Below are 22,672 nucleotides of genomic sequence, written 5' to 3'. Positions count from 1 at the left end.
TCCCTTTTGTATTCTGTACGAAGAATTTTGATACCTGACGTTGAAAAAACAATCAAAAATGTTGCCCAAGAAGCAAGCATATTTTATATTTGCACACAAATGGATTAAAAAACGGAATCTTGATCTTTCACGGCGGTTCTTGTCGTCGAAGATTCAAAAAGAAGCGAAAGTCCGGTGAGAGGTTAGGCTATGACGGATATTTACGTGTAAACAAAATTTTATAGTTTACTATTTCATTAATGAAATTATTTATATGTCGAGCCAATGAATGCTTCCAATGCTTCAGCTTAAAATGTGTTTTGCAATCGAATTGTTAGTTCTAACCTCTCGTTTTTTTTTATTAGGGAAAAATGGAAATCCACGGTAGGCTTGGAAGTTCACGCTCAAATTGCAACAAAATCGAAATTATTTTCCAGCGCATCTACTAACTTTGCCAGTGCGATTAATTCGTGTGTCTCATTGTTCGACTGCGCAACACCAGGAACATTGCCTGTAAGCAATTGACAATTAATGGTACACAAAATATTGCAATAAATATTAATTATTATTGTAGATATGAATATATTGCAGGTGTTGAACCGAAAATGCGTGGAATTGACGGTGCTGGCGAGCTTGGCATTGTCCTGCCAGCTGAACGAGATTTCCTTCTTCGAGAGGAAACACTACTTCTATGCGGACTTACCCGTGAGTATATTGTAAGAATATTGTGGAACTTAAAACATATTATACATTCATGCCTTCATCAGTCGTGATTTGTGTAGGCAGGATTCCAAATCACTCAACAGAGGCAACCCATTGCGGTCAATGGAGAAATTAAGTTTCACGTGTACACTCCAGGCATTCATAAATCATCATACTTGAAGTCTTCTAAGATCAAACAGATCCAGATAGAGCAGGACAGCGGTAAAAGTTTGCACGATGAAGATGCAGCAAGGTATCTGGCAGCAATAAATTTCTGTCCAGTTGTTTAATTTAATTAATTTCAGGCAAAAAATTGAAACATTCCGATTAATTCTTGTCATTGACTCTTCTACAGGAGTTTCATCGATCTCAATCGTGCCGGGATACCGTTGATGGAATTCGTATTTGAGCCCGACTTGGTCGATGGTGAGGAAGCCGCTGCTCTTGTAAAGGAGCTTGTATTCATTTACAGCAACTGGGTGCTTGCAGTGGCAAGATGGAAGGTTGGAACTATTTTTTTTTTAATTATAACTAATGTACAACTAATGTGTAATGTTTTACGATCCTTGAATTGTAGAAGGAGCACTTCGTGTCGATGCCAATGTTTCTGTAAGTAACCAAAATGATCTGGGCATTCGGACGGAAATAAAGAACATTGGAAGCGTGCGCGCCGTTGCTGCGGCTATCAAATACGAAATAAGTAGGCATATCTCCGTTCTTGAGAACAACGGTGAGATATTTAATGAGACCCGGGCGTGGGATGCGGAAAACAAGAGGACCGTTCTTATGCGCGAGAAAGAAGAGAAAGAAGTAATATAAGATTTTTATTTTGCGAGATTATTCTTAACGCGCACTCGCGGATTATTACATTGTTAAACTTGTTGTAAAAAAAAGAATATTTTCAGGATTATAGATTTATACCTGAAACGAACTTGCCACCTTTACGTATACATGTCAGAGAAGATTTACCGAATAAGGACAAATTGGTCGATGCTGTAGAATTGAAGAAGCAATTACCTGAATTGCCAGAACAGATACGTCAAAGATTGAGGGATGCTTTTAAAATACCGCCGGAAATAGTAGTATCTTTAATGGTAAATCTAAATAATTATTATTTAAAAGATATGAAAAGACGGTACGTTAAAATTTCATGTTCTTTTAGAGTGACCTTGCATTATTAAAATTATTTAACGAGATAATAAGAAATGAGAACTGTGATCCCCATTAGTCGCCAAGTTTCTCGTCATGAATGTATTGACTTTTATTCACGAAAATGACTTAACAGTCGAGTTTTGGTAAGGTTACTTCTATTATTACAGCAAACTAATATTAATTGAAAAGCACTCACCTTATAAATTTACAGTATACTACATCAAGATTTCATTGGTCAGATAATTAATTTGTTACAAGACAAATTAATCAACTTAGTAACGGCAAAGAGGATTTTGGACAATTTAACAACTGATTGTAAAAAGTCTCCCAGAGAAGTAAAATTCTATCTTTCTAATAAAAATATACAGTTTTGACAGAGAAAAGAAACATTTAATAATTGCTTAACTTACATAACGTATGTAATTTCCATTTGTTCATTATGTATAGATCGTTAAGGAGCACAACTGGTTTCTGATATCGGATGAGAAACAACTAGAACAAATATGCTTGGGAGTTATTGAGAAAAATCCAAAATTGTATCGGCATATAAAAATGGCAAAAAGAAATTGCTTAATGCATTATTGGGAGAAATTGCAAAGATCACGGAGCAACGTGCAGATATGGCTGCTGTTGCAAAAATGATGGAAAAATTATTAAAGTAGTAAATTGTAAATAGATATATAGATACTAGATCTATAAAATTAATTTTATAATTTTATGTATTGCATATTTGAATAAATTGTTCAAATATAAACATAATTTGGTTAGTTACTTACCTTCAAGCAAATACACTTGGTGCATTGATCAATTTCGTACATTATATATAATGTTTATAAACAAATATGTAATGTATATATAAGTGTGTGGCTTAAACTAGCGAAACAATAAATAATAAAAGTAAGGTTCATGTAAAGACTATATATATTAAATATTTACACAAGTGTTATTTTCTAATAAACTTCATTACGAAATAACTACATTGAGTCATCCTTTTTTTTTATACAATTGTTTACAATAATATCATTAAAAAACATGCCTACTGTCAATTACACATTCCATTATCCAATATTTATAAGTTCGTCTGTATCCGGAGTTTATTGGGCAACCATTATTGGTGTTGCTACAAGAAAATAATAGGTAACGATGCGTTTTACATTGGACAAATAGTTAAAAATAATAACACAGATTCTACCACACCAACAGCGCAAACTGAAGCCACGGCTGCAGTTTTAACACATAGCAGCGTTTCAGCGTTTTTAGTTTTAAGGACATTAAAAATCTTCTGGTATGTCTAAAATATATTTTACGTATCATCTGTGATATTATATAAGAAAACTGCATTATTAAAGAGTAATTAAAAACATTTACTCCCGTACATATGCGTCAAATTCCGTGTATACTGCGAAAATGGCAATGATGGAAAGATTTATAAATTGCAGTCTTTAGAGAAAGGCCACTTGAGTAGCATTTGAAAAAGTCATGTTCTTTGATTACTTTTTTTTACCACCTAATTTAGTTAAGTCTAACAGATATTCGTTTATTGCTTCGGTAATGCAAACGGACTCATTTGTTTAATGATTTATTGCGGATTTACTTGTATGCAGTCAGAGTATTTGCCTTGGGTAAAACTTCTGTTTCAATTACTAAAATGCCACATCACCATTGTCTATTATATATTTACAAAATATCCTTATAAAGAATCAACATCGATAACGTGATTTGTTAAAAAAGAAAACTGTCCGTAAAGATTAACAGCTTTTTTTCCTTTTTCTAATAATCGATTTAAAGTAAGTCTAAACCGTTTACTATAAAGCATTGGCTTGGCTTTTTATATATATATATATACTGAATTATAAAATTCACCTCCTTAAGACATTAAAAAGTAATTCCACAAAGTAAAATTCCTCTAAGTCTTTTACGATCAAGTATTCACAGTCTAGAAATAGGAGTAGTATCTCTTTTCGCCTTTGGCACAGCCATGCGATTAACTGATCTCATCATTGGAATAAGTTAAATTACTAGCACAAAAATATAAATTCGTCGATAGCATGATGCGCGTTTGTAAGAATACTAGCGATAATGATGATGCTGCTATAGATAAAGCAAATCATTCGAGAGAGAGAGAGAGAAAGAGAGAGAGAGAAAGATACATATATACATACATACATACATACATACATATATATATATATATATATATATGGTTGTAGTACAACTTAAAATTTTTCAGCGATGTGCAGTTGAGACTACAAGATTTATTTGGACAATTTGCTGATTACTCTGATCAAGGCACCATTTTCATCTTTTAGCCTCTGATTTTCGCATTTTAGTTGGTCCATCACCTAGAAAAAAAAATGTCACGCTAATTCTTATGTGCTAATCGAAAACGTAACATCATACAGAGGAATATAAGGAGATAATGCCGTTATAGACGGAATAATATATAAGTGCTCACAAAACATAGGAAGGTAAACGGAAAGAGAGGCAACAAATATTACTGCAACCAAAAATCGTTAAGGTACTCGGATATCGTATTCTAGCAGGAATTAAAAGAGATGTTCGAGTATTATAAAAAGAACTTAAAGATGACAGTGAATAGCAGAAGCGTTTTGTCAATTTACGATCTGCGTATTATTTACGGCAGAATCATAAACTTTATTTCTTTCGAATATTATTGCATTTGTACATAAAGTATTCTTCGTAGCAATCATTTACATCTAATCGATCAATATTGCATTAGCTTAAAAAAAAAAGAAAAAGAAAATGAATTATTTATAAACAGTTATAGAAAAATCTGAAACTATTAAATTTAAGATCTTTACATACACTAAATCTATATAGACAATATCTTATAATAAAGTTTCTAGTTGCTTGGAAGATAATTCATCTTCGGACTTCTTCGGATATATACAATCTAAGTGAAGCTTAATTAAGAGATAGTTTAAGAATGTAGTCTTAATTAAATAATACTTTGACTCCGAGTTTCAGGGATGTTTCGTGGATATATGGGGGAGCGATCTTAAGTTATTTACAGTTGCAACTAATATCGCGTAATTATTTGCTACATTCTTTCTTCTTGAGCATTTTCAGAACACTACAAAATAATATTGTTGATCACGAAAGCTTTCTAATGCATACCACTGAGAAGAATAATAACGACAAGTATGCAACATTATACATAACAGTTAAAGAGAAATTAATTGTCAACTTCGTGGGCTGATCATTTCGAGAAGTAAAGATCTATGTCAATAAGTAAAGTGCAATGAAAATGCAACAATTTAACATTTAACATGCTTTTTGAGAGAGAAAGAGGTGAAGATCTACGTTAATACAGTGTCGTAAGAGTGTTGATTTTAAATTAATAATCGAATATGTTTCAGGAATTCAGTACTCTCACACAGTCGCAATTAAGATGAATAAACCGAAAAGGATAATCAGCTGCAAAGTCATAACTTCGTTCTTTTTTTTCCATATGGAAAACGTGCCAAAGATGATTAATTCTTAGTGCTCGGTGATATATATATAGGATTCAGTTTATAGATGTTACGCTCCATGTCGAATGGTGGGTTTACATATGGAGGGAGGTTTTCGAAAGTTAAAAATAAGAAATGTATGTTCATTCCCATATGTCTAATAAATGACAGACTGCGTTCCCTTATTTCTTGTTAAGATTTGTGCGATATTTTTTTTTTAGTAAATGTATTATGAAGTGACTCATTTGTAACATGCATCACACAATCAGTCGCGATCATTCACTATGATTTGTCGTTGTACGATCTTAGATAGCCGTTATACGTACATATAATATTATATACGTTTATCGTTAAGAATCGCGTAGATATATATTGCAGAGCTATAAAAGTGCTATTAGTATCACACAAATAATAAGATATGCGATCGTATAATATTGATCATAGTACTCAGGATGAGACATGTGTGTATTACAGCAAACCTGAAATCTCTGTTTCATAAAAATAAGCTGGTACAATCATTTCATTTAAAAATTTATTAACGATCGCGTTTTATATTGGAATGCACTTTGCAAAGCTGAATCATATGTATGATATAAATAGATGAGTAGTATTATCGTTTCAGTTTTAATATTGGCGGTCAGAACACAAAATTGTAATTAATCATTCGATTAAATAATTAATTAATTAATTAATTAATGTACGTGAGATATGATGTCTATCGTTAACGCAGATGCTGTCATTGTGTCCTTTACCTATTTAGTATTGGTGAGTTTGGATACGACGCGGGTAAGTGCCCGATTTTCGGCTTTCAATCTCTCATTTTCAGCTTTGAGCTTTTGTAATTGCTGTAAACAGTTAAACAATTAGCCTAAAATCCCGCCACTACTTTTGCTAGTCCCATAATAGCCAAAAGCATACAATTAATTCGCATTTTATTCATAGTCAAATAAACCGCATATAATTTCCCACTAAACTTTACCAGGGTTTTTCAGAAGCGAAATTCAACGGGGAAAATAACGGAAAACTGACGAAAATCAATGTTTCCCGCGTGAAAAACCAAATACCAATCTGAGAGACTCGGAAAGAGAGTAAAGCGCCACAAAATTGGCAGGTAAGAAAAAGCGCAAAAGCACTCGGGGTCTTCATACAAAAATGATCGTTGCTATTTCCCTTGCCACAAACACAGTAACATAAGAAAAAAAGAGATGACAGTGTGTACTAACTAAAAAACTTGTGAGTACACATACATTATACATATATATGTACTGGTATATGTGCTCGTACACATAAAATCATAAAGAACAAATGTGTCCAACCTCCTCGTTATTTAATTCAATGTATGAAAGCATTCGTTTCATTTGCTTTCACAAATAACAAATAAGTTGTTGATATCGAAGAAAATACAAAGGACTTAAGCTTACCTTTAATTCTTCTTCCATTTCCGAAAGTTTCCTTTCCATGGCTCGCCTTTCCCTTTTCTCTGCCTCGGAAAGTATTACTTTGTTTTGGTTGGTTTGCGCCTTCTCCAACAAATGTCTGACTTCTTTTAGTTGCTCATCGGAACGTTTCAATTTGTCCTTTAACCTTTCATTCTCGGCCTGAGATTCCTCGTATAATTTTTTATAATCTAATTCACCGTTTTCGGAGCTATTGGATTTTAGTCTGATTGGCGCTGATGATGCTTCCGACAACGAAGATATCGAACCTAATCTATTAGTTCTCCCAGAACGATCGTTGCCGCTCTAAAACACAAATATAATATTAAATACCATTAATTTTTTATCAAAATATATCATTTACATTTTTATTTTTAAGAAAACTTTTATAAATTTTATATATTATATTAGTATCAAATATTATATAATAGATAATATAAAATATAATAGATAATTTCATATAATTTATGTTTGTGTATAAAATGTATTTTAATATTAATATAACAATTAATTAATTAATAATTAATAATAAAAATTTAAATAATGATAGAAAAAGAGAAAGGGAGAGAGAGAGAGAGTGAACATTTCTTAAATTTTAAACAATTTTTTAAAGTATTATAGCGTAATATAGAACTAGAATAAATATCAAGGAATTTTTTGCTTACAGCATATCCCTCGGAACTAGTCAAACTTTGCAGACTGGAACTTCTCGAACTGATACTAAGACTCGGTTTTATTTTGGATCTGTTAAAACTCTCGGTCTTTTGCATGTGTGGGCGAGCATTTAGATAGTTGTAACTAGGAGATGGACTCAGATTCAGGGGACTGACAGTTGTATGAGAGGGTAAAGTCATACCACCGTATCCCGTTACTGTCCCACCATATGTCGTGAAGAGATTTTGATAATTCGAGCTATTCGTGTACGGATTCTTTCGAAATAAATCGCTACTCTTACTTTTACTCAGAAAACTAGAACCGGAAAACAGATTTGGACTTTTTGTGCCGAGTAAGCCCGTGTTATACGTTAAATTATTCTGATTTAACGAGAGCAAACCGCCGATCCGTGACCTGTTTCCAAAAATTGATTGCCCATTTGTTGACGCTTGAGCTCTTAAGCCCGCAGCTGTTGTTGGCTTAGTATGCGTTCCCTTTCTGTATGAAGACATGGTTTGCGTCACGTGCAAAATTATTATAAATCACTACAACATCGGCGACTTCTTCGTGAAATTCACTAAATTTCTACACGTTATTTGCCACGTTAACGATTGCGAACAGCTTTATTATAGTCCACAATATCTTAAATGCATTACAACGCGCTTTTGGTTTTTAGAGCGAAGTGTGTATACTCAACGTCGCGGACAGCGGATGATAGACTGACGGAGACTGGCCAGGAAAACCCAGGACATCGGGGCAGTTTGCTTTAAAGCATCACTACTATGTGCTATTTTTGGAATGCACGCAGAGACGCAGACAAATATCAAGGTTGTATGTTTTAGAGAATAAATGCAGCTTGTATCGCAATTTTAATAACGTTTTATGCATAGTAGCTCAAAAATAATTTACGGACAAGTTAATTTATAAATAATATGTTACGATACGTGTGCTATTTTATGCTGGGAATAAATTTAGATCGAATAACAGCGCGAGGATAAATTTCATAATATTAGGTAATGGTAGCCACCCACATGAGGTTTATATAGGCGCACGCGTTAACGACCTGTCTGTCATCGATATACAAAAGACTAAACGTTTTAGCGGTGTTCATGAGCAATAATAAACGGTATCTATACGAATCTTAAATGTCAAAGCATCACATTGTATCCCGACCATTGATAGAACACTTTTAGATCACGCTTCGGACAATGTTCATCTCTTTCTCGCTTCAATCGCGCAGATACAAGATAATTCCTTGCTATAATTCAAGTCCTGTCATTTATTAGAACCACTCCGATAATTCTACATGAAAAAGTGGAGGGATATCCGGAGGATTAAGTAAAATTATATATGTTATATATGAGTTGACGTCAGTCGTGATAATTTTTTTTAGTATTTTTATATCAAACATCGTATTTGTCGAATGCACGTGACAGAATATCGAATGCTGAACTATTTTTGTCGAGAATACATGGAACAGAGGTTATTCTTTCAAGAAGTTAAAAATAGTATCAAGTTCCTGTAGCCCACGGAAAGCCATACGTACTCGCTACACGACGTAAGCGAGAAAGTTATGGTGAAACTTTGAGTGGGTGAGTTTCCGGGATTGCACAACTTGGATGTCTACGTCGAGAAGAGCGTGATTTTTTTCGAGTAACTTGAATTTTTTCAATATTTCAATAAAGTAATCATGAGATTAACATGAAAGAGGAATCTATCGATATATTCAGGCCAAAATAAAGTGATGGCTCATCGTAGATTCTTCCCGATTTGCGAACGTTGTGTTTCCCTCTCTCTCTGCGTCATTCAATTGCGCGTTATCCAATTTTGGATTTTTGGCACGTGCGCGTGGTAAATTCGTGGCAAGAGACTCGTAAATTGAAATTCGGACAGACGCTTTGGCGTCAGAAAAGCTTTTGTAAATTGAAGGCCAGTAAATAGGGAAACGACATATTTTAGATCAGCGGTAGTATCCATCTATCACGCAGTAATATGTTTCTCTCTCTCTCTCTCTCTCTCTCTCTCTCGCTCTCTCCTCTTTCTGTACGCAATTTACTTTAAACCAAGTAACTTCTAATTTTTGTAACAAGGCAGCGTTTTACATTTTCAATTTTGCTTTACGTGAAGGATGTATTCAATAATTTGTTAATATTTGCATCTATACTGCGTAACAATATTCTGAATAAAAGATGGATTACTCACTTCATTGTGATTGACTTTGGAATCATCACAGTCTCCACCTGCAGTGATATCTTGTTTCTCAGGATCAATTTCCTGTAAAAAATCAAAAGTGATCTTAGACGCTTCTATCTGCATGTGTATGTATGCTTAATTTTCTGTAGAATAATTTTCTTTATTTAATTATTTCTCACAATTAAACAGTGTGAAATCTCTCAGCTTTTTAAATATGTATACTTTCTCTTTTATATCTTTTGTAATATAAACTAGAGCATTTCGACAAATAAATAACATTTTCAGATATAGTCTTATTACAAAAATGTTACTAACATCCATGTCCACGTGGACAACACCTGTTGATCTCCTTTTAGGCCGACGTCTCCTTTGAATGACCGCTTGCGTAGCTTGTGCGTTCCTACTGTCATTTTCCTTATCTTGCTCTGTAACATATATGAAAAGGATTCTGACTTTCTGTACAAATAGTTATTTATTTTACGCATCAATTTATCAAAATTTTTATAAAAATAAACGTTTGTGTTTTCTATGTTGCATTAATTATTCTCACCTTTATCATCAGGCTGCTTCAACGATCTCCTAAGTGGTAAGGTAATCGTAGTTTCTGTACTACTGGTGGCAATAGTCTCTACTGGCGCCGGACGATGGTCTAGGTATACCAGTTTCCACCGGATGGTCTTCTCATGTAGGCCGTTGTGTTATCAGCTGGTTTATTATTAGCATCCTCTAACTGGAACTAGATAACAAAATTCATGATATTATAAACCTTGATTAACGATACATGCGTATAATACATTCCCATCCATCGATTAAATCTTGTTTTATCCTCCATCGAATTGCGGCGCATCGACACGACAACCAGACAACGACCGGATGAACATTCATGAAGTAAAGCATAAATAAAAAGATGATTTTGTAAGCGCACCTTGCTTCCATTGTCTACCCTTAACGCCAAGATGGTCGTCTCTCAGGCAAATTAGACTCCTCAGAGACTTTATTCGCAGTAGTAACGGTAGGTTGCGAGGTTGCGGTTGTTATTGTAGCTGTGATCGAAGCTGTATTGCTGACAGTAGTAGTAGTAGTCGTAGGCTGGATTATTTAAAAAAATAAGAAAAAAAGGTGAATAAATCGCTGGATCACGATTAAATGGCACACAATTGCGCGCGCGCGCACACACACACGCACGCACACGTACACGCGCAGATACACAGATACACATGCGCGCGCGCGCGTTATTTTACTAGAATATAATAAAAAATAAAATATTATATACTTTCGATGTAAAACAACATAGATATTTTATGGAAGTCATCGTCGTTAAATTGATCACAGTCAATTATTAATGTCGCACTACGTTTTAATATTCACTATTAATGTCTGAAGATGCCTTTCTTACTGCTATTCTACATTCACTCAAAAAGAGTACTCTTAGATGTGATTCAGTTCATACAGTGATTTCTCTAATCGTATGATAAGACAGTTTTTAACGATAATGTCGTTGACGATAAAATCTTTGATTCTACCTGCGTGGATGGCGTTAAAACCGGCGATTCGTTGTTCTGTTGCTTCTTCTTCACTAATTGTTCCGCGCTCTTGATCTCATCTAACGTTACACCTTGAGTCGATCTTCTGGTTTCTCTCACTCTCTTCGCGTGGGCTTTCCTCTGGGTCTCGCTCTCCTCATCGCGCACCGGCGGAACGAAGGATCTGTACAGACACACACAATAATACACATGAGATATAAGAGTGTCAGTTTTGCAACGGAATTGCAGCGGAAGGTACATAATATATGTGTACTGTCAAGTTGTTTTATCTCTGTGCAGTGAAAACATACTCTTAGTAAGCATCTTTAACACAATCTGTAAGCAAAAACTCTTCACATAAAACAGCACAAAAGTACATATCTACACCCCTGTAAAAAATAACTGATACGTTCTTTTTGTTTTAGGTATATCATAAGTATATTACTGTATGAGTTTTCAGTTTCTTCCTTGTAGAAAAGTATCATACTTTTTTAACTTATCGCAAAATCGAAGAAGCATAATACTTAATGTCAAATCGATAAATCCAGAGGACTGTTGAGTAATTTTTGCAGAACACCACTTTTTTTTGCAATGAAATGAATCACGTTGCACGTATTATAGTACCGTTTTACGTGTTTAACGTCGCGGATCAAGTAAAATATTTTTATTTATGGCAGTGTGTCCATTTGTCGACCACGAGGAAATGTAGTATTTGGGCAACTGACCGAATCGAAAAGTGTGGCTGCTTGTAATGAAATAACTATCGTATCAAATGTAGATTAAGGCAAATAAAAGGAATAATCACACTGCAAAAACAAATGTTCATGCTACTGCCAGCAAATTAACGTAAGTCATATTTATAAACATCTGAAGATATATATATATATATAAATATATATATAATATATATATAGGCAAAAATCACACAATATTTCAGGAGGATCTTCCGAGCAGTGAGTACCCACTTGAAGAAATTCTTGAAGATATTTCCTGGACTTAGCTTGCTCCCTCCTGGTGTAGTGGGAGTTCCAGGAGCAGTTGCTACTGCATTATTTGTATTCGATACAACTGTAGATGCAGCATCCACTGGTTGAACACTACCCAGCCACATTAATATTATAACGCACAATACAGAATGTGAGTATATAGATGTCAATTATATACATGTAATAATATATTTAAATGTTGTAAATAAGTGTTTAGGATCCGTGCGTTGGGAAATGTCCGTCAAGTATCAATTATGTGACCAATAAAAATATAAATATAATGATATAACTTTTCATTTCTGAATTTACGGTATTTTCAATAGCAGAGAACTCTAGGCAATATAAAAATAATGATATCATCAACTCAGAACTCCTCGGAAAAAGAAAAACTTTCTAGGGGTAGAACTTTTCATTTCTGAGTTTACGGTATTTTCAATAGCAGAGAACTCTAGGCAATATAAAAAATAATAATATCAACAACTCAGAACTCCTCGGAAAAAGAAAAAATTTCTAAGGGCTAGAACTTTTTCATTTCTCTCGATATTTTTATACGTGGCTCTTTGGATAATTAAAAACGTACTCTCGAGTACTAGAAGCATGAATTTTTATACTTATGTGGTAAGAACTGAAGTCAAATAATGTATATTCGTAAAATACTGTGAAAGAATGATTTAATGTTAACTAAACTTGGAGATTTTGCGGGATGATAACAGAAGAGTGAATATATAAATTTCGCAGCTATTGTTTTCACGCATTTCACGAGATGATGAAATACTGCAATCCACTATCAATCTCTTGTTAGAAATAGATTAAAAATATTATTTGTAAAAAAGATAAGAAATGTATTTAGATATAAAAATAGCATTTTTTTAGTAAGTAGTAGTGTTTCGTAATAACTGTGCGTATCTTTAATATAAAACTTTATTTACCTGCGGATTTGATTGACTGGAATAGGACTTGTTGTTGTTGTTGTTGTTGTTGTTGTGGCAGTGGTAGTTGTTGTGATGGATGACAATAAACTCGATGCCAATGTTTTGGATGCGGATGTTGGTGAAAGTGTATTGCTTCCTTGTGGCAGTCTTGATAATTCCAAATTTAATTTCACGTCTTTTTTTCTAGAGTAAGAATAAAATAAATAATTAAAAAGAAATTATATTTATAGTAATAAACTGTATATATACAACAATAAGGATAATTGAGGAATAGATGACCATAGGGGAGAGATAACCAATCGTTCTAATTTCGCTACTGGCCGCACAGCTGTGTTATCACTCATTTGGTGAACTTTTATATTTGTAACAGGAGGGTTTTTAACGTTTTCCAGAAAAAAATATAATAATTGTGAAAATATTCTTATTTTAAACTTTATCGTCTACTGAAAAGTTTCTTGTATGTACTATTCCCGCACAGGTATTAGAAATATCTAGCTTGAACTAACAGAAACCAAAATTTTAAGTTTATTTATGCTTTCCGCATCTAGCTGACGTCGTGCAGTTTCCACGTGCAGTGCCCGCTATGTTTTATGAAGTGCTGTGGTCATCTCTCTCAGATAATCGGGAGAATAGCCATAGTAGCTCAGAATAGTTTATTAAGAGAAATTATTATCATTATTATTATATATTTTTACAAAATTTCTCTCTTCATTTCAGATGCGAACAGATATATATCTAAATACTCGTAGAAAATAGACAGAAAAAGATCTAATAGATACTATTAACAACTGTTATCAAAATCTTTTTTCTAAAAATATAACAAGTGTGCTTAGGCCTAATTGTAATCTAAAATTATTTCTTCCCTCTTTTTTGTTTACTGTTACATTAATTTTACGGCTGCCCAACTAAGTGACAACTTTGTACTTTATAGTCATCTCTTTTTGACATGTAGGAAAGATGACCATAAAGTATAATACTAATAGATTAATATAATATTAATCTATTTTTGTAAAGATTTTTCATTAAAAACAAGATATGTTTCCTGCCTTTTCTCTCCCATCTATCATCCCCATATATCATGGCCATCTATCCCAGAGTTATTTTATGTGTACAATTTTGAGTAAAAACTTTCAACGAACTTCCAACTTTGTACTATTTCGCAAAAAGCATAAAATTAAGAATAAAAATATATTTGTATTTATTAACTCTTCTATGGCTAAGTAAAATAATTTTATGTCTTATTAAAAATTTTTACAACATTCCGATTACATATTTTCAAGAACGTTTTTTCATGAAAATATACAGATATTATAAATTTTTACTTATTCAGAATTACCTGATCATTTACTTTAGCCATGAAAGTGTTATATGTATAATACTAAAAAAAAAAGAATTATTTTTACATGTACATAAAATCAGGCAATAAATGGTTACACATTGAAAGCCCATGTCGACGAAACAGCTAAATCAGATTTCTCTCACATGGTTTCACATCTTTGAATAAAATACTAGTGATGCGTTGCGATATTTAAAATGTTATATACAAGATGATTATGTCGGACGCGAGTTTAATAAATTACTGACAAATATATATGTACGAGTGCAGTTTATATATTGTACCGGCAGAAAAGCACTGTAAACGTTGATTAGAAGCATGCGGCATGTACCTGTGTGTTTCGCGTAGAGATGCAGAGCGGGTCGTAGCATTGGTGTGAGTAGGAGTAGCTGCATTGCAGCGGTGGAGGGTAGGGCAGGAGAACGTCTTGATGCGGGCACGTAATGCCAAGTACTGCTCATAAAACCTGCATCACATGCATCACCGTGCCATGCATATCTCTAATGCATATCTCTACACTAATCATCATGATAGTATAGAGGCATACGTTACGAAAGTACGAAACACTGGGGACTTGGAATTAATGCAGACACATGAAGTATGCGTAACACAATATCTTAGTTGTACGTAGCGCCACTGTTAATAGCATTAGATATTTGCACATACTTTGATACTGGTATCATTAGCAAATGAAAGAAAGGGAAACGCTACAAATGAAGCTGTAACATTTTAACAAAAACAAAAAAAAGAAACAGATAATTGGTACAATGAACGCGTATGAATCTTAATTAGACTTACTTTTCGTCCGTTTCGAAACTATGCGTTCTTCTTAATACCACTTCAGGCTCTCCACTAACTTTGTTTGGTACTGTTGGTATCTAATATTGTTATCCTTATCTCGAGTTCTGTAGTAATTGGACAAATAAAAGTTTATTAAAGTGATTCAACGGCGTGTCGGCAAGCTGTAAAACGTAGCCGATACTTGACGTACTTGTAGATGTAGAATTAGTAGTTTCAGTACTTTGCATCCTATTTCGAAAGGAACCTGAACGTCTCCAAGATGGTACGACACCTTCCTCGTTATTATCAGTCTGTTGTTTTGGAGGCAATATTGGAGCCTTGAGAGAAATATAATATATAAAAAGATTAATCGAAAATGCGGAGTATATATTAAGACAACTCGTTATTAAAATATAAATGCGACTTTACCTGATTAGGAACTTTATTAGTTTCGACTGGAGATATTGGACTATGGGACACATTTTCATCTTTGTTTACTCTATTTTTCTTTTCTGCAAAATAAATGAATGGAGAATCGTCACGTTGTTCGTTTTTCAAAAGAGGCAAGAGAATATTTGAAATCTAACTGTTCAAAGAAAAAAACCAATCCAGTAAGTTTCGTAATACTCTGATATACGATCCGACGTGATACATGCAATAATAATAATAAATGACAATTCGTATTACAAAAGAAAAAAGAAAAAAAAACAGTCTTACAGATCAAACTTACCGTCATCTGTAAGACATGTCGCGTGGTTAGACTTATCAGATTGATTGGAGAAAGTGGAAGAGTGTGATTCTGAGCTAGTCTCAGATTCACCTTCACCATCACTCTCTTCCATGTGTGTTTCACGTGTTGCTTCTGTCCATGCAGCAATGTTATAAGAAATACAGATTACAGTTAACAGTATGTAAATTAAATTTGCAAAAACTGGACTGGGATAGGTGATTGCGAAAAGATAGTTTGCAAAACATGATTATTCTGTGTGTATTCTCCTCTTTCTATCTTTCTTTTCACATAAAAGATAAACACAGAGATTGCAGAGTAGACAGTTATTATACGTAGTTATTTCGTATTAATATGATTACTTCTTTAAAAAAAAAACGTGAAAACGTGCGGAGATTAGGTTGTACATCACGAGGTGACATAATGCAAGCGGGAACTTACCGACATCACTGTTTGTACTAGTGCTGGAATCTTCTTTGTCCGATTGAATCTCCAATTCAACCTTCTTAACTTTATTTGGTGTTTCCTCTTCAAAGATGTCTGCAGATTCTTGCACCGCTACTGTACTATCAGTATTTACTGAGACGCTGTGATATTTAAGAACAACATTTAAAACATGATCAACGTCCTACATGTTATCGTTCGAGGTTGTCTCATCACGTACCGTTTCTTTGGTATAGATGATTGCTTTTTATTATTTGTCTGCGGATTCTCTTTCATCATAAGTGCTTGCTGCTCTTTCAAATCCTCGAGGGCCTTGAGGATGTCTGCATCAGCAACGTCGAAAGCAGTTTGGCCCTGGAAACAAATTATTGATAACAGTATTTCGTAATCGTGCTCGCTACCACTATTCAGCCTACATCCAAACTGGATTAGCCTGGAGCTAAGATTCAGCTTATGCTGGGTATACAATTATGTATATATATAAATGCTCATTCTCTTACGGCGTAATTTTTCATGTCCATATCACAGCCATTCTCAACAAGAAGTTTGCAGGCTTCTAGTTGCCCCCAATGCGCCGCACCGTGCAAAGGTGTCCATCCATCAAAGTCCTGTGCATCAACATTGCATCGAGCTTGTAGTAATATGCTGCACAGAAGTATTAAAGGTGCTCAATAAAAAGAACCAACTTCGAACCTGCATTTATTATGTTAAAGAAGATTGTGAAATTTTTTAGAAATATGCATCCACGTATCACGAAAATATAACTTATATTCTCTTTTTGTCTTGGTAGCGTATTCTTAATAATTTTCTTATTATTAATTGACAAATGAATGTATCTTACTGCATGACTTTGATGTAGCCTTTGGCAGTGGCGACATGAAGTGCAGTAGCTCCTGATCTAGGATGCATAGAATCCTTGCCTGGCGCACCCGACCGCCAAGCTTTCGCGTCATTCAGCATTGACCGTTCCTCTTCGCTCCTCGCTTGATCACAATCGATACCTGCAAATTAAATTTATTATACAGTTTCTGCTGAATGATTTGATATTTTACAGACAGCAAAATAGTTTAAGCGCAATTTTAATGGTGAATCCAAATATTTGGAAATAAAACGTTTGATATCAGTATCTTAAAAAAATATTTTTGTAATCAAGCAGCATTTGCGTATGCACGAAATACGAATAATTCGTACGTACGTAAGCGTTGGTTAAGAGATATTTCAGTGCTACATTGCAATGTAAAATTATATCAACTTCTTGAAAAGAGGTCAATGAAAGAGGACATCCTTGCCAATACGCGATTTGCCGTCTCGCGAGCTTTCAATCAGATGCTGAATTTCAAGTATATTTAGTGCACGTGGTTTAAAATTGAAATATTTACGTACTATGTAATTTAGATATACAACGTCTGAAAATGTATGATCGATTTTGATAAGAAACCAATAAAAGAAACTAGTTTATTTTTATTATTCATACAGTTGGATTGCTCGCAAAATTAATGTTAGACGGATATAACATAGATACTTAGGGATGAAGATTTTCTCTGATCTTCCTCGGAAATCTATAATTAAAGGTTTTACGCAATAGGTCTCGAACATCCTGCGGATACGCAGATATAAGTACAAACCTGCTTTATTTATATGCTGTTGCAGCATGTCTTCCATCTCGTCGCTTTCCGCGATATCCAAAGCCAGTTCGCCATCATTGTTAACTGCTGCTAGATTGCATCCTTGTTCTATTAAGTATCTATAAAAGAATGTTTTTTAATTATTGCGATTGACACGATAAACGATGGTCAACATTCTTCTTCTCGAAATCCTTTAAAAATTTAAAAAACTGTGCCGGAAAATATTACTTTTGTGTTTGTGAAAAAGATGTACTAACTTGGCAATAGATATGAATCCACAAGATGCTGTAGCGTGTAAGGGTGTCCATCCTTCATTATCTCCACGATTGATATCTGCTCCTTGTTCCACCAAAAATTCCACCATGTCCAAGTCATCGTCAATACAGGCCTATTTAATGATCATTATAATAATATGACGAAATGTAGCATGGGTATGGCACTAAATGCTGATTATATTAATATGCGTGAGCACCCGAATGAGACAGATGTACAGCGTGCACGATTGGCAAGATATATTTCGAGTTCTTGGCATCAGCCGCCGATTTTGCTCAGTTTGGTCGCAATAAATCGACATTATATTACAAACGCGTTATCAGATTTTCGAATGTGTAATAGCTTTTTTTGAAGAACGCAAATTGCATCTTTGTGTTTCACATATGTAGAATATTATGTTGCACATGCACGCGTGCGCGATGCAAATTCTAAAATTTGTACAGATTTTATGTTATAAATGTTCAACGTAGAATTACGTGAAACATAAAATATAGAAAGATATATTTGTCATTCAATCATAATTGTCATCGATACTTAAAAGTTTATAATCGACCCGTACAGATTAAGTGCATGTTGAAAACGCGAATCATTTTTCATGTCATTTAATGTAGAAACTTGTACAATTTAGATATTATTACCGAAGCGAAAAAAGTTAGGCACATGTTACAACATTGCTAGACACAGAGGATTTAAACTGAACACAGATGCTGCAGCCTGTGACTTCTAACAGAGAACTATAAATAGCATTTGATGCCTGATGTATTTTCACATTCTATTTTCGCAAATCCATGAAATGCCTTAACTTCCTTTTCGCTTAAATAACGGATAAATATCATTATGGAAAATATGTTATTCCATTACTAATACCTGGGAATAATTCCGTACCGTCATCATCTTAATAAATCGCCATAAATGTCTTTGTATTTGCACAATATTTTGAGTTATACGTCAAATATTATCTTTTATTATTGTCTCATAATTCCATGCACATAGATTGTTACTTTACATTATTTTGCAGAATTTGCTCATTTAAATAATTATTTCTCCGCAACGTAATGCAAATATAATCATTCGGTTTTCACAACAGAAATTCTTATACATTGCCTGACCTTCTCGTTAATATACTTCATTAATTACTTAGATACTGTAATAACCGTTATGGTATGTATGTACAAGGTGTTCCGGATTGCCCAGTTGCGCCGGCTTTCAGAAACACCCAGAAATAGGTTGCTCATAAAAGCTTGCTACGCGCAAAAAAAGTCGTCAGTATAGGAAGGAAATGGCACTATACGATGCTTACTGCTATGTATTTTTTGAAAATCACGCTATATAAGACTTTCATAGCAAACTTCAGCGCATAATCAATTAAGTATTATATCACCAAGTTGAATTTTATGTCAAAATTCGACAAAATAACTAATAATTATTATTTATAGTTAATTCTTAAATGCTAGATACAGACAAATGTAATGTTAAATATATTCATGACTATGTTCTCTCTGGCTAGAAAACATGATTTAATGTTTCAGTTTCTAATACTGATTATAGTTAGAAAATGTTTTGGTAATCGGTTTATCTACACATAATTATCACAAAGTGAAAGAAATATTAAGGAAATTAAAACAATCACTAAGTAAATATATATATGTACATATAACCATACAAGCAAGTACAGTTAGTTACTGAAATGCAATAATAGATGCAAATCGAATACACAAACAAATGCAAATCAGATGCATTGTAAGTTGTATTTTGATAAATTGCACACAGAATTACATGCATCAAGCCTTAATGTTGGAAAATGTTGGACTCAGAAATCACTTTGTATTCCAACATTTAAATTGAAAATGAGATGATTAACATGTTTAAACACGAATAAAAATTTGCAGTTATATACATGTATTTAATTATAAAGAAAAATAAATTGTTTCAATAACATATCCGAATAAACAAGCATGAATAATAGCAAACAAATAAAATTATAAAACGTGTTTTATTATTAATAATAGTAATCGACGAAGCCATATAAAATAGAAGGGTTATTCAAAAGTTAAGTTGAAGATTCAAAGCTGTCTTTTACTTAAAAAATTAAATTAAATTCTCTATGAAATTATAAGTAACACATATCTTATCAAACAATTAAATGAGATTTTTAAAACTGGATGAATATTCCCAGGGAAAAAGTTATTATAGTTCTGAAATTGTATACATATAACAGTAATAGTTATATCAATGATTCTCCTATATTATTTCAATTTTATTTATAAGATCTTTGTTATGATGCATTCGTATACAGCAAAGTAATAAAAATTTTCATATTTTTCATATTTTTATACTTCATATTCTTTACTTCATATTCATATAATATAATAATTTTTCTGCAAAAAAACTCATATTTATTTGATATTCCTATATTGCTCTAAAAACATTTAAAAATTTCACAAGTTGAAATTACAATCACATAGTATATCGCAACTTTGAAATTAAACACAAACGCAATTAACGGAACATTAGCTAAGCAAATGCAAGAAGAAAAAGTAGAGATTAATTATTTTTCGGAGACACTAATTGTGTAAACTTTTCAACTGTGGGAGTCGAGTCGGTGTGTCAAAATGCCTCGCAGTAAGGTTAGGATTATCGTTACACAAGCAAGATATTACCGCTTAAAATAGCCCCTCTTTTCACTAATACACGTAAACAGTAATTAACGGTTGAGGAAGGCAAACGCTGTTCGCGGTTGGCGCGGTAACTACGTTCTCGTCGCGAGGGCCTATTAGTGGTGTCGTAGTGCTGTAAAACCAGCACTAGTAAAATCATATCAAGAACGAGCGCGCGCTGCGCTGGGTACGTCTCTCGCCGAGCCCTCCTCGCTGGCTCATTTTACCGATGCGATGTGTCAAATCGCGACGAACCCCCCGCGAACGATACTCGAAATCGGACAGCTGGAGTTCGCCGCAGCCATCTTGCGGAATTACGTAGGTTCTCAGCAAAGACGGAGCACGGGAGAAAGAGGAAAAGAAAGAAATAAAGAAAGAGAGAGACGGGGACGTTTTCCGAGGGAAAACACGGAATGCGCGCAAGCCCACCGAAAGCTGTCAAAAGCGATGGGATGCCGACGGAGACGCCGCGTCTCGCACGGTCGCTCTCGCTCTCCTTCTCTTTCTTTCTCTTACCTGATGAAGCGCGGTGAGACCGTCAACGTTCCCGGTGTTGATGTCCGCTCCCTTCTGCAGTAGGCGCACGACCTCCTCCTTGTCGCTGGCCGCGCACGCCGCCAGGAACACGCAGTCGGCGGAGAACTTGATCTTGCGCGCGACCTGGCGCGGCTGTGCGGGCTCGCGATTCGTCTCGGACTGTTCCCAGCGTTTGAGCTGTTCAGCTCGCTTGAACAGGGCCGAGCTCGAACGTGTCTCGAGAGACATTGCCCCGGCGGCGACGACGACGACGGCGGCGACGGCGGAGGCAGCGGGCGGCGGCGAGTAATAAGAAGCACGACGCGTTCACGGCGCCCGCACGAGCGCTCGTCCGCGCTCCTCCTCCTCCTCCACTCAGCGGCAGGCGGAGCAGCAACGGCGGTAGGCCAGCAGCTCCGACGACCGCTTCTTCACGTCTTCTCGCGCGCACGGGCTTCGCTCCTTCTTGCTTCTTGGCACACGCGCGCGGCCGCACACACATGCAAGCGGGCGCGTCGCGACACGGACGCACACGCGCGAGGTCTCACTCGCTCATTCACTCGCTCTTGCTTGCTCGTCCGTCTTTTTCTTTCTCTCCTTCTCTCCTTCCCTCCAACTACTTATCTGTCTATGTTCTCTCTCTCTATCTCTCACTTGCTCTCTTCTCTCCAGTTCTTCACCGCGCGTCTTTAACTTCGTGCTTCCACTATCTTTCTCTCTCTCTCTCTCTCTCTTTGTGTAAGACAGAACTACGACACGACGACGACGACGAAGACAGCGGTGGCGGCGACGATCGCGGTGATTGCACTATACACATGCACGGCCGCACACGGATACGATACACACACCATTCACACACACACACACACACTCGCTTCACCGAACGCGATTCGGCACGTGAAACAGGCGTTTCCCGCGAGTCTGCTCCATATACGAGCGAGCGAACTCGCGCGCGCGCGAGCCGTGTTCTCGTTTGAGTCTTACTTGTCGATCGCGCCGAGTCTCGCCTTGTGACGGGTCACCGGAGGGAGCGGTCGTGCGATCAGTCGCCTTCAGTCGAATACCTCCTCCGTCAGGCACTCATTTACGGAACAGATAGACCCGCGTGCTCCCTGCTATTCTTGGCCGCTCTCTCATGCACTCGCGTGCCGTGCGAGAGTCGACTCGAAACTCGATTCGCGCCGCCGCCAACGCGATTGGTCGTCGGTGTCCCTAGAAACGATCATCGCGTCGGTAGAGAAAACAAAAGCGGCCAAGTGATAGTGATTTTTAGTAATCAATGCA

At 35.4% G+C, this 22,672-nt stretch overlaps 2 protein-coding genes across 2 annotated transcripts; one reads left to right on the top strand and one right to left on the bottom strand.

The window, feature by feature from the left end:
* Nucleotides 1-85: 85 nt before the first annotated feature.
* Nucleotides 86-3,641, top strand: LOC113562358 (glutamyl-tRNA(Gln) amidotransferase subunit B, mitochondrial-like). The gene is given in 13 exon segments (XM_026971702.1): nt 86-206; nt 345-492; nt 571-684; nt 762-934; nt 1,037-1,143; nt 1,146-1,184; nt 1,259-1,491; nt 1,587-1,775; nt 1,844-1,901; nt 1,904-1,976; nt 2,045-2,168; nt 2,281-2,365; nt 2,368-3,641. Coding segments are annotated over 13 exon segments (1,488 nt in total). The 5' UTR covers nt 86-189; the 3' UTR covers nt 2,496-3,641.
* On the bottom strand, nt 2,777-22,547 carry LOC105286756 (protein phosphatase 1 regulatory subunit 12A). The gene is given in 26 exon segments (XM_026971735.1): nt 2,777-4,175; nt 6,728-7,048; nt 7,408-7,890; nt 9,599-9,670; nt 9,905-10,014; nt 10,140-10,227; nt 10,229-10,252; nt 10,254-10,325; nt 10,515-10,537; nt 10,540-10,678; nt 11,113-11,296; nt 12,078-12,209; nt 13,028-13,213; nt 14,698-14,832; nt 15,165-15,246; nt 15,249-15,263; nt 15,349-15,484; nt 15,576-15,658; nt 15,877-16,008; nt 16,315-16,460; nt 16,538-16,671; nt 16,818-16,962; nt 17,159-17,318; nt 17,943-18,061; nt 18,200-18,330; nt 21,389-22,547. Coding segments are annotated over 26 exon segments (3,588 nt in total). The 5' UTR covers nt 21,638-22,547; the 3' UTR covers nt 2,777-4,088.
* Between the last annotated feature and the right edge of the window lie 125 nt (nt 22,548-22,672).

Source organism: Ooceraea biroi, chromosome 1 (assembly GCF_003672135.1).
Source record: "Ooceraea biroi isolate clonal line C1 chromosome 1, Obir_v5.4, whole genome shotgun sequence".
In the NCBI taxonomy this organism is placed as follows: Eukaryota; Metazoa; Arthropoda; class Insecta; order Hymenoptera; family Formicidae; genus Ooceraea; species Ooceraea biroi.
The sequence above is the reverse complement of the archived record's forward strand: the minus strand, read 5'-3'. Positions and strand labels throughout refer to the sequence as shown.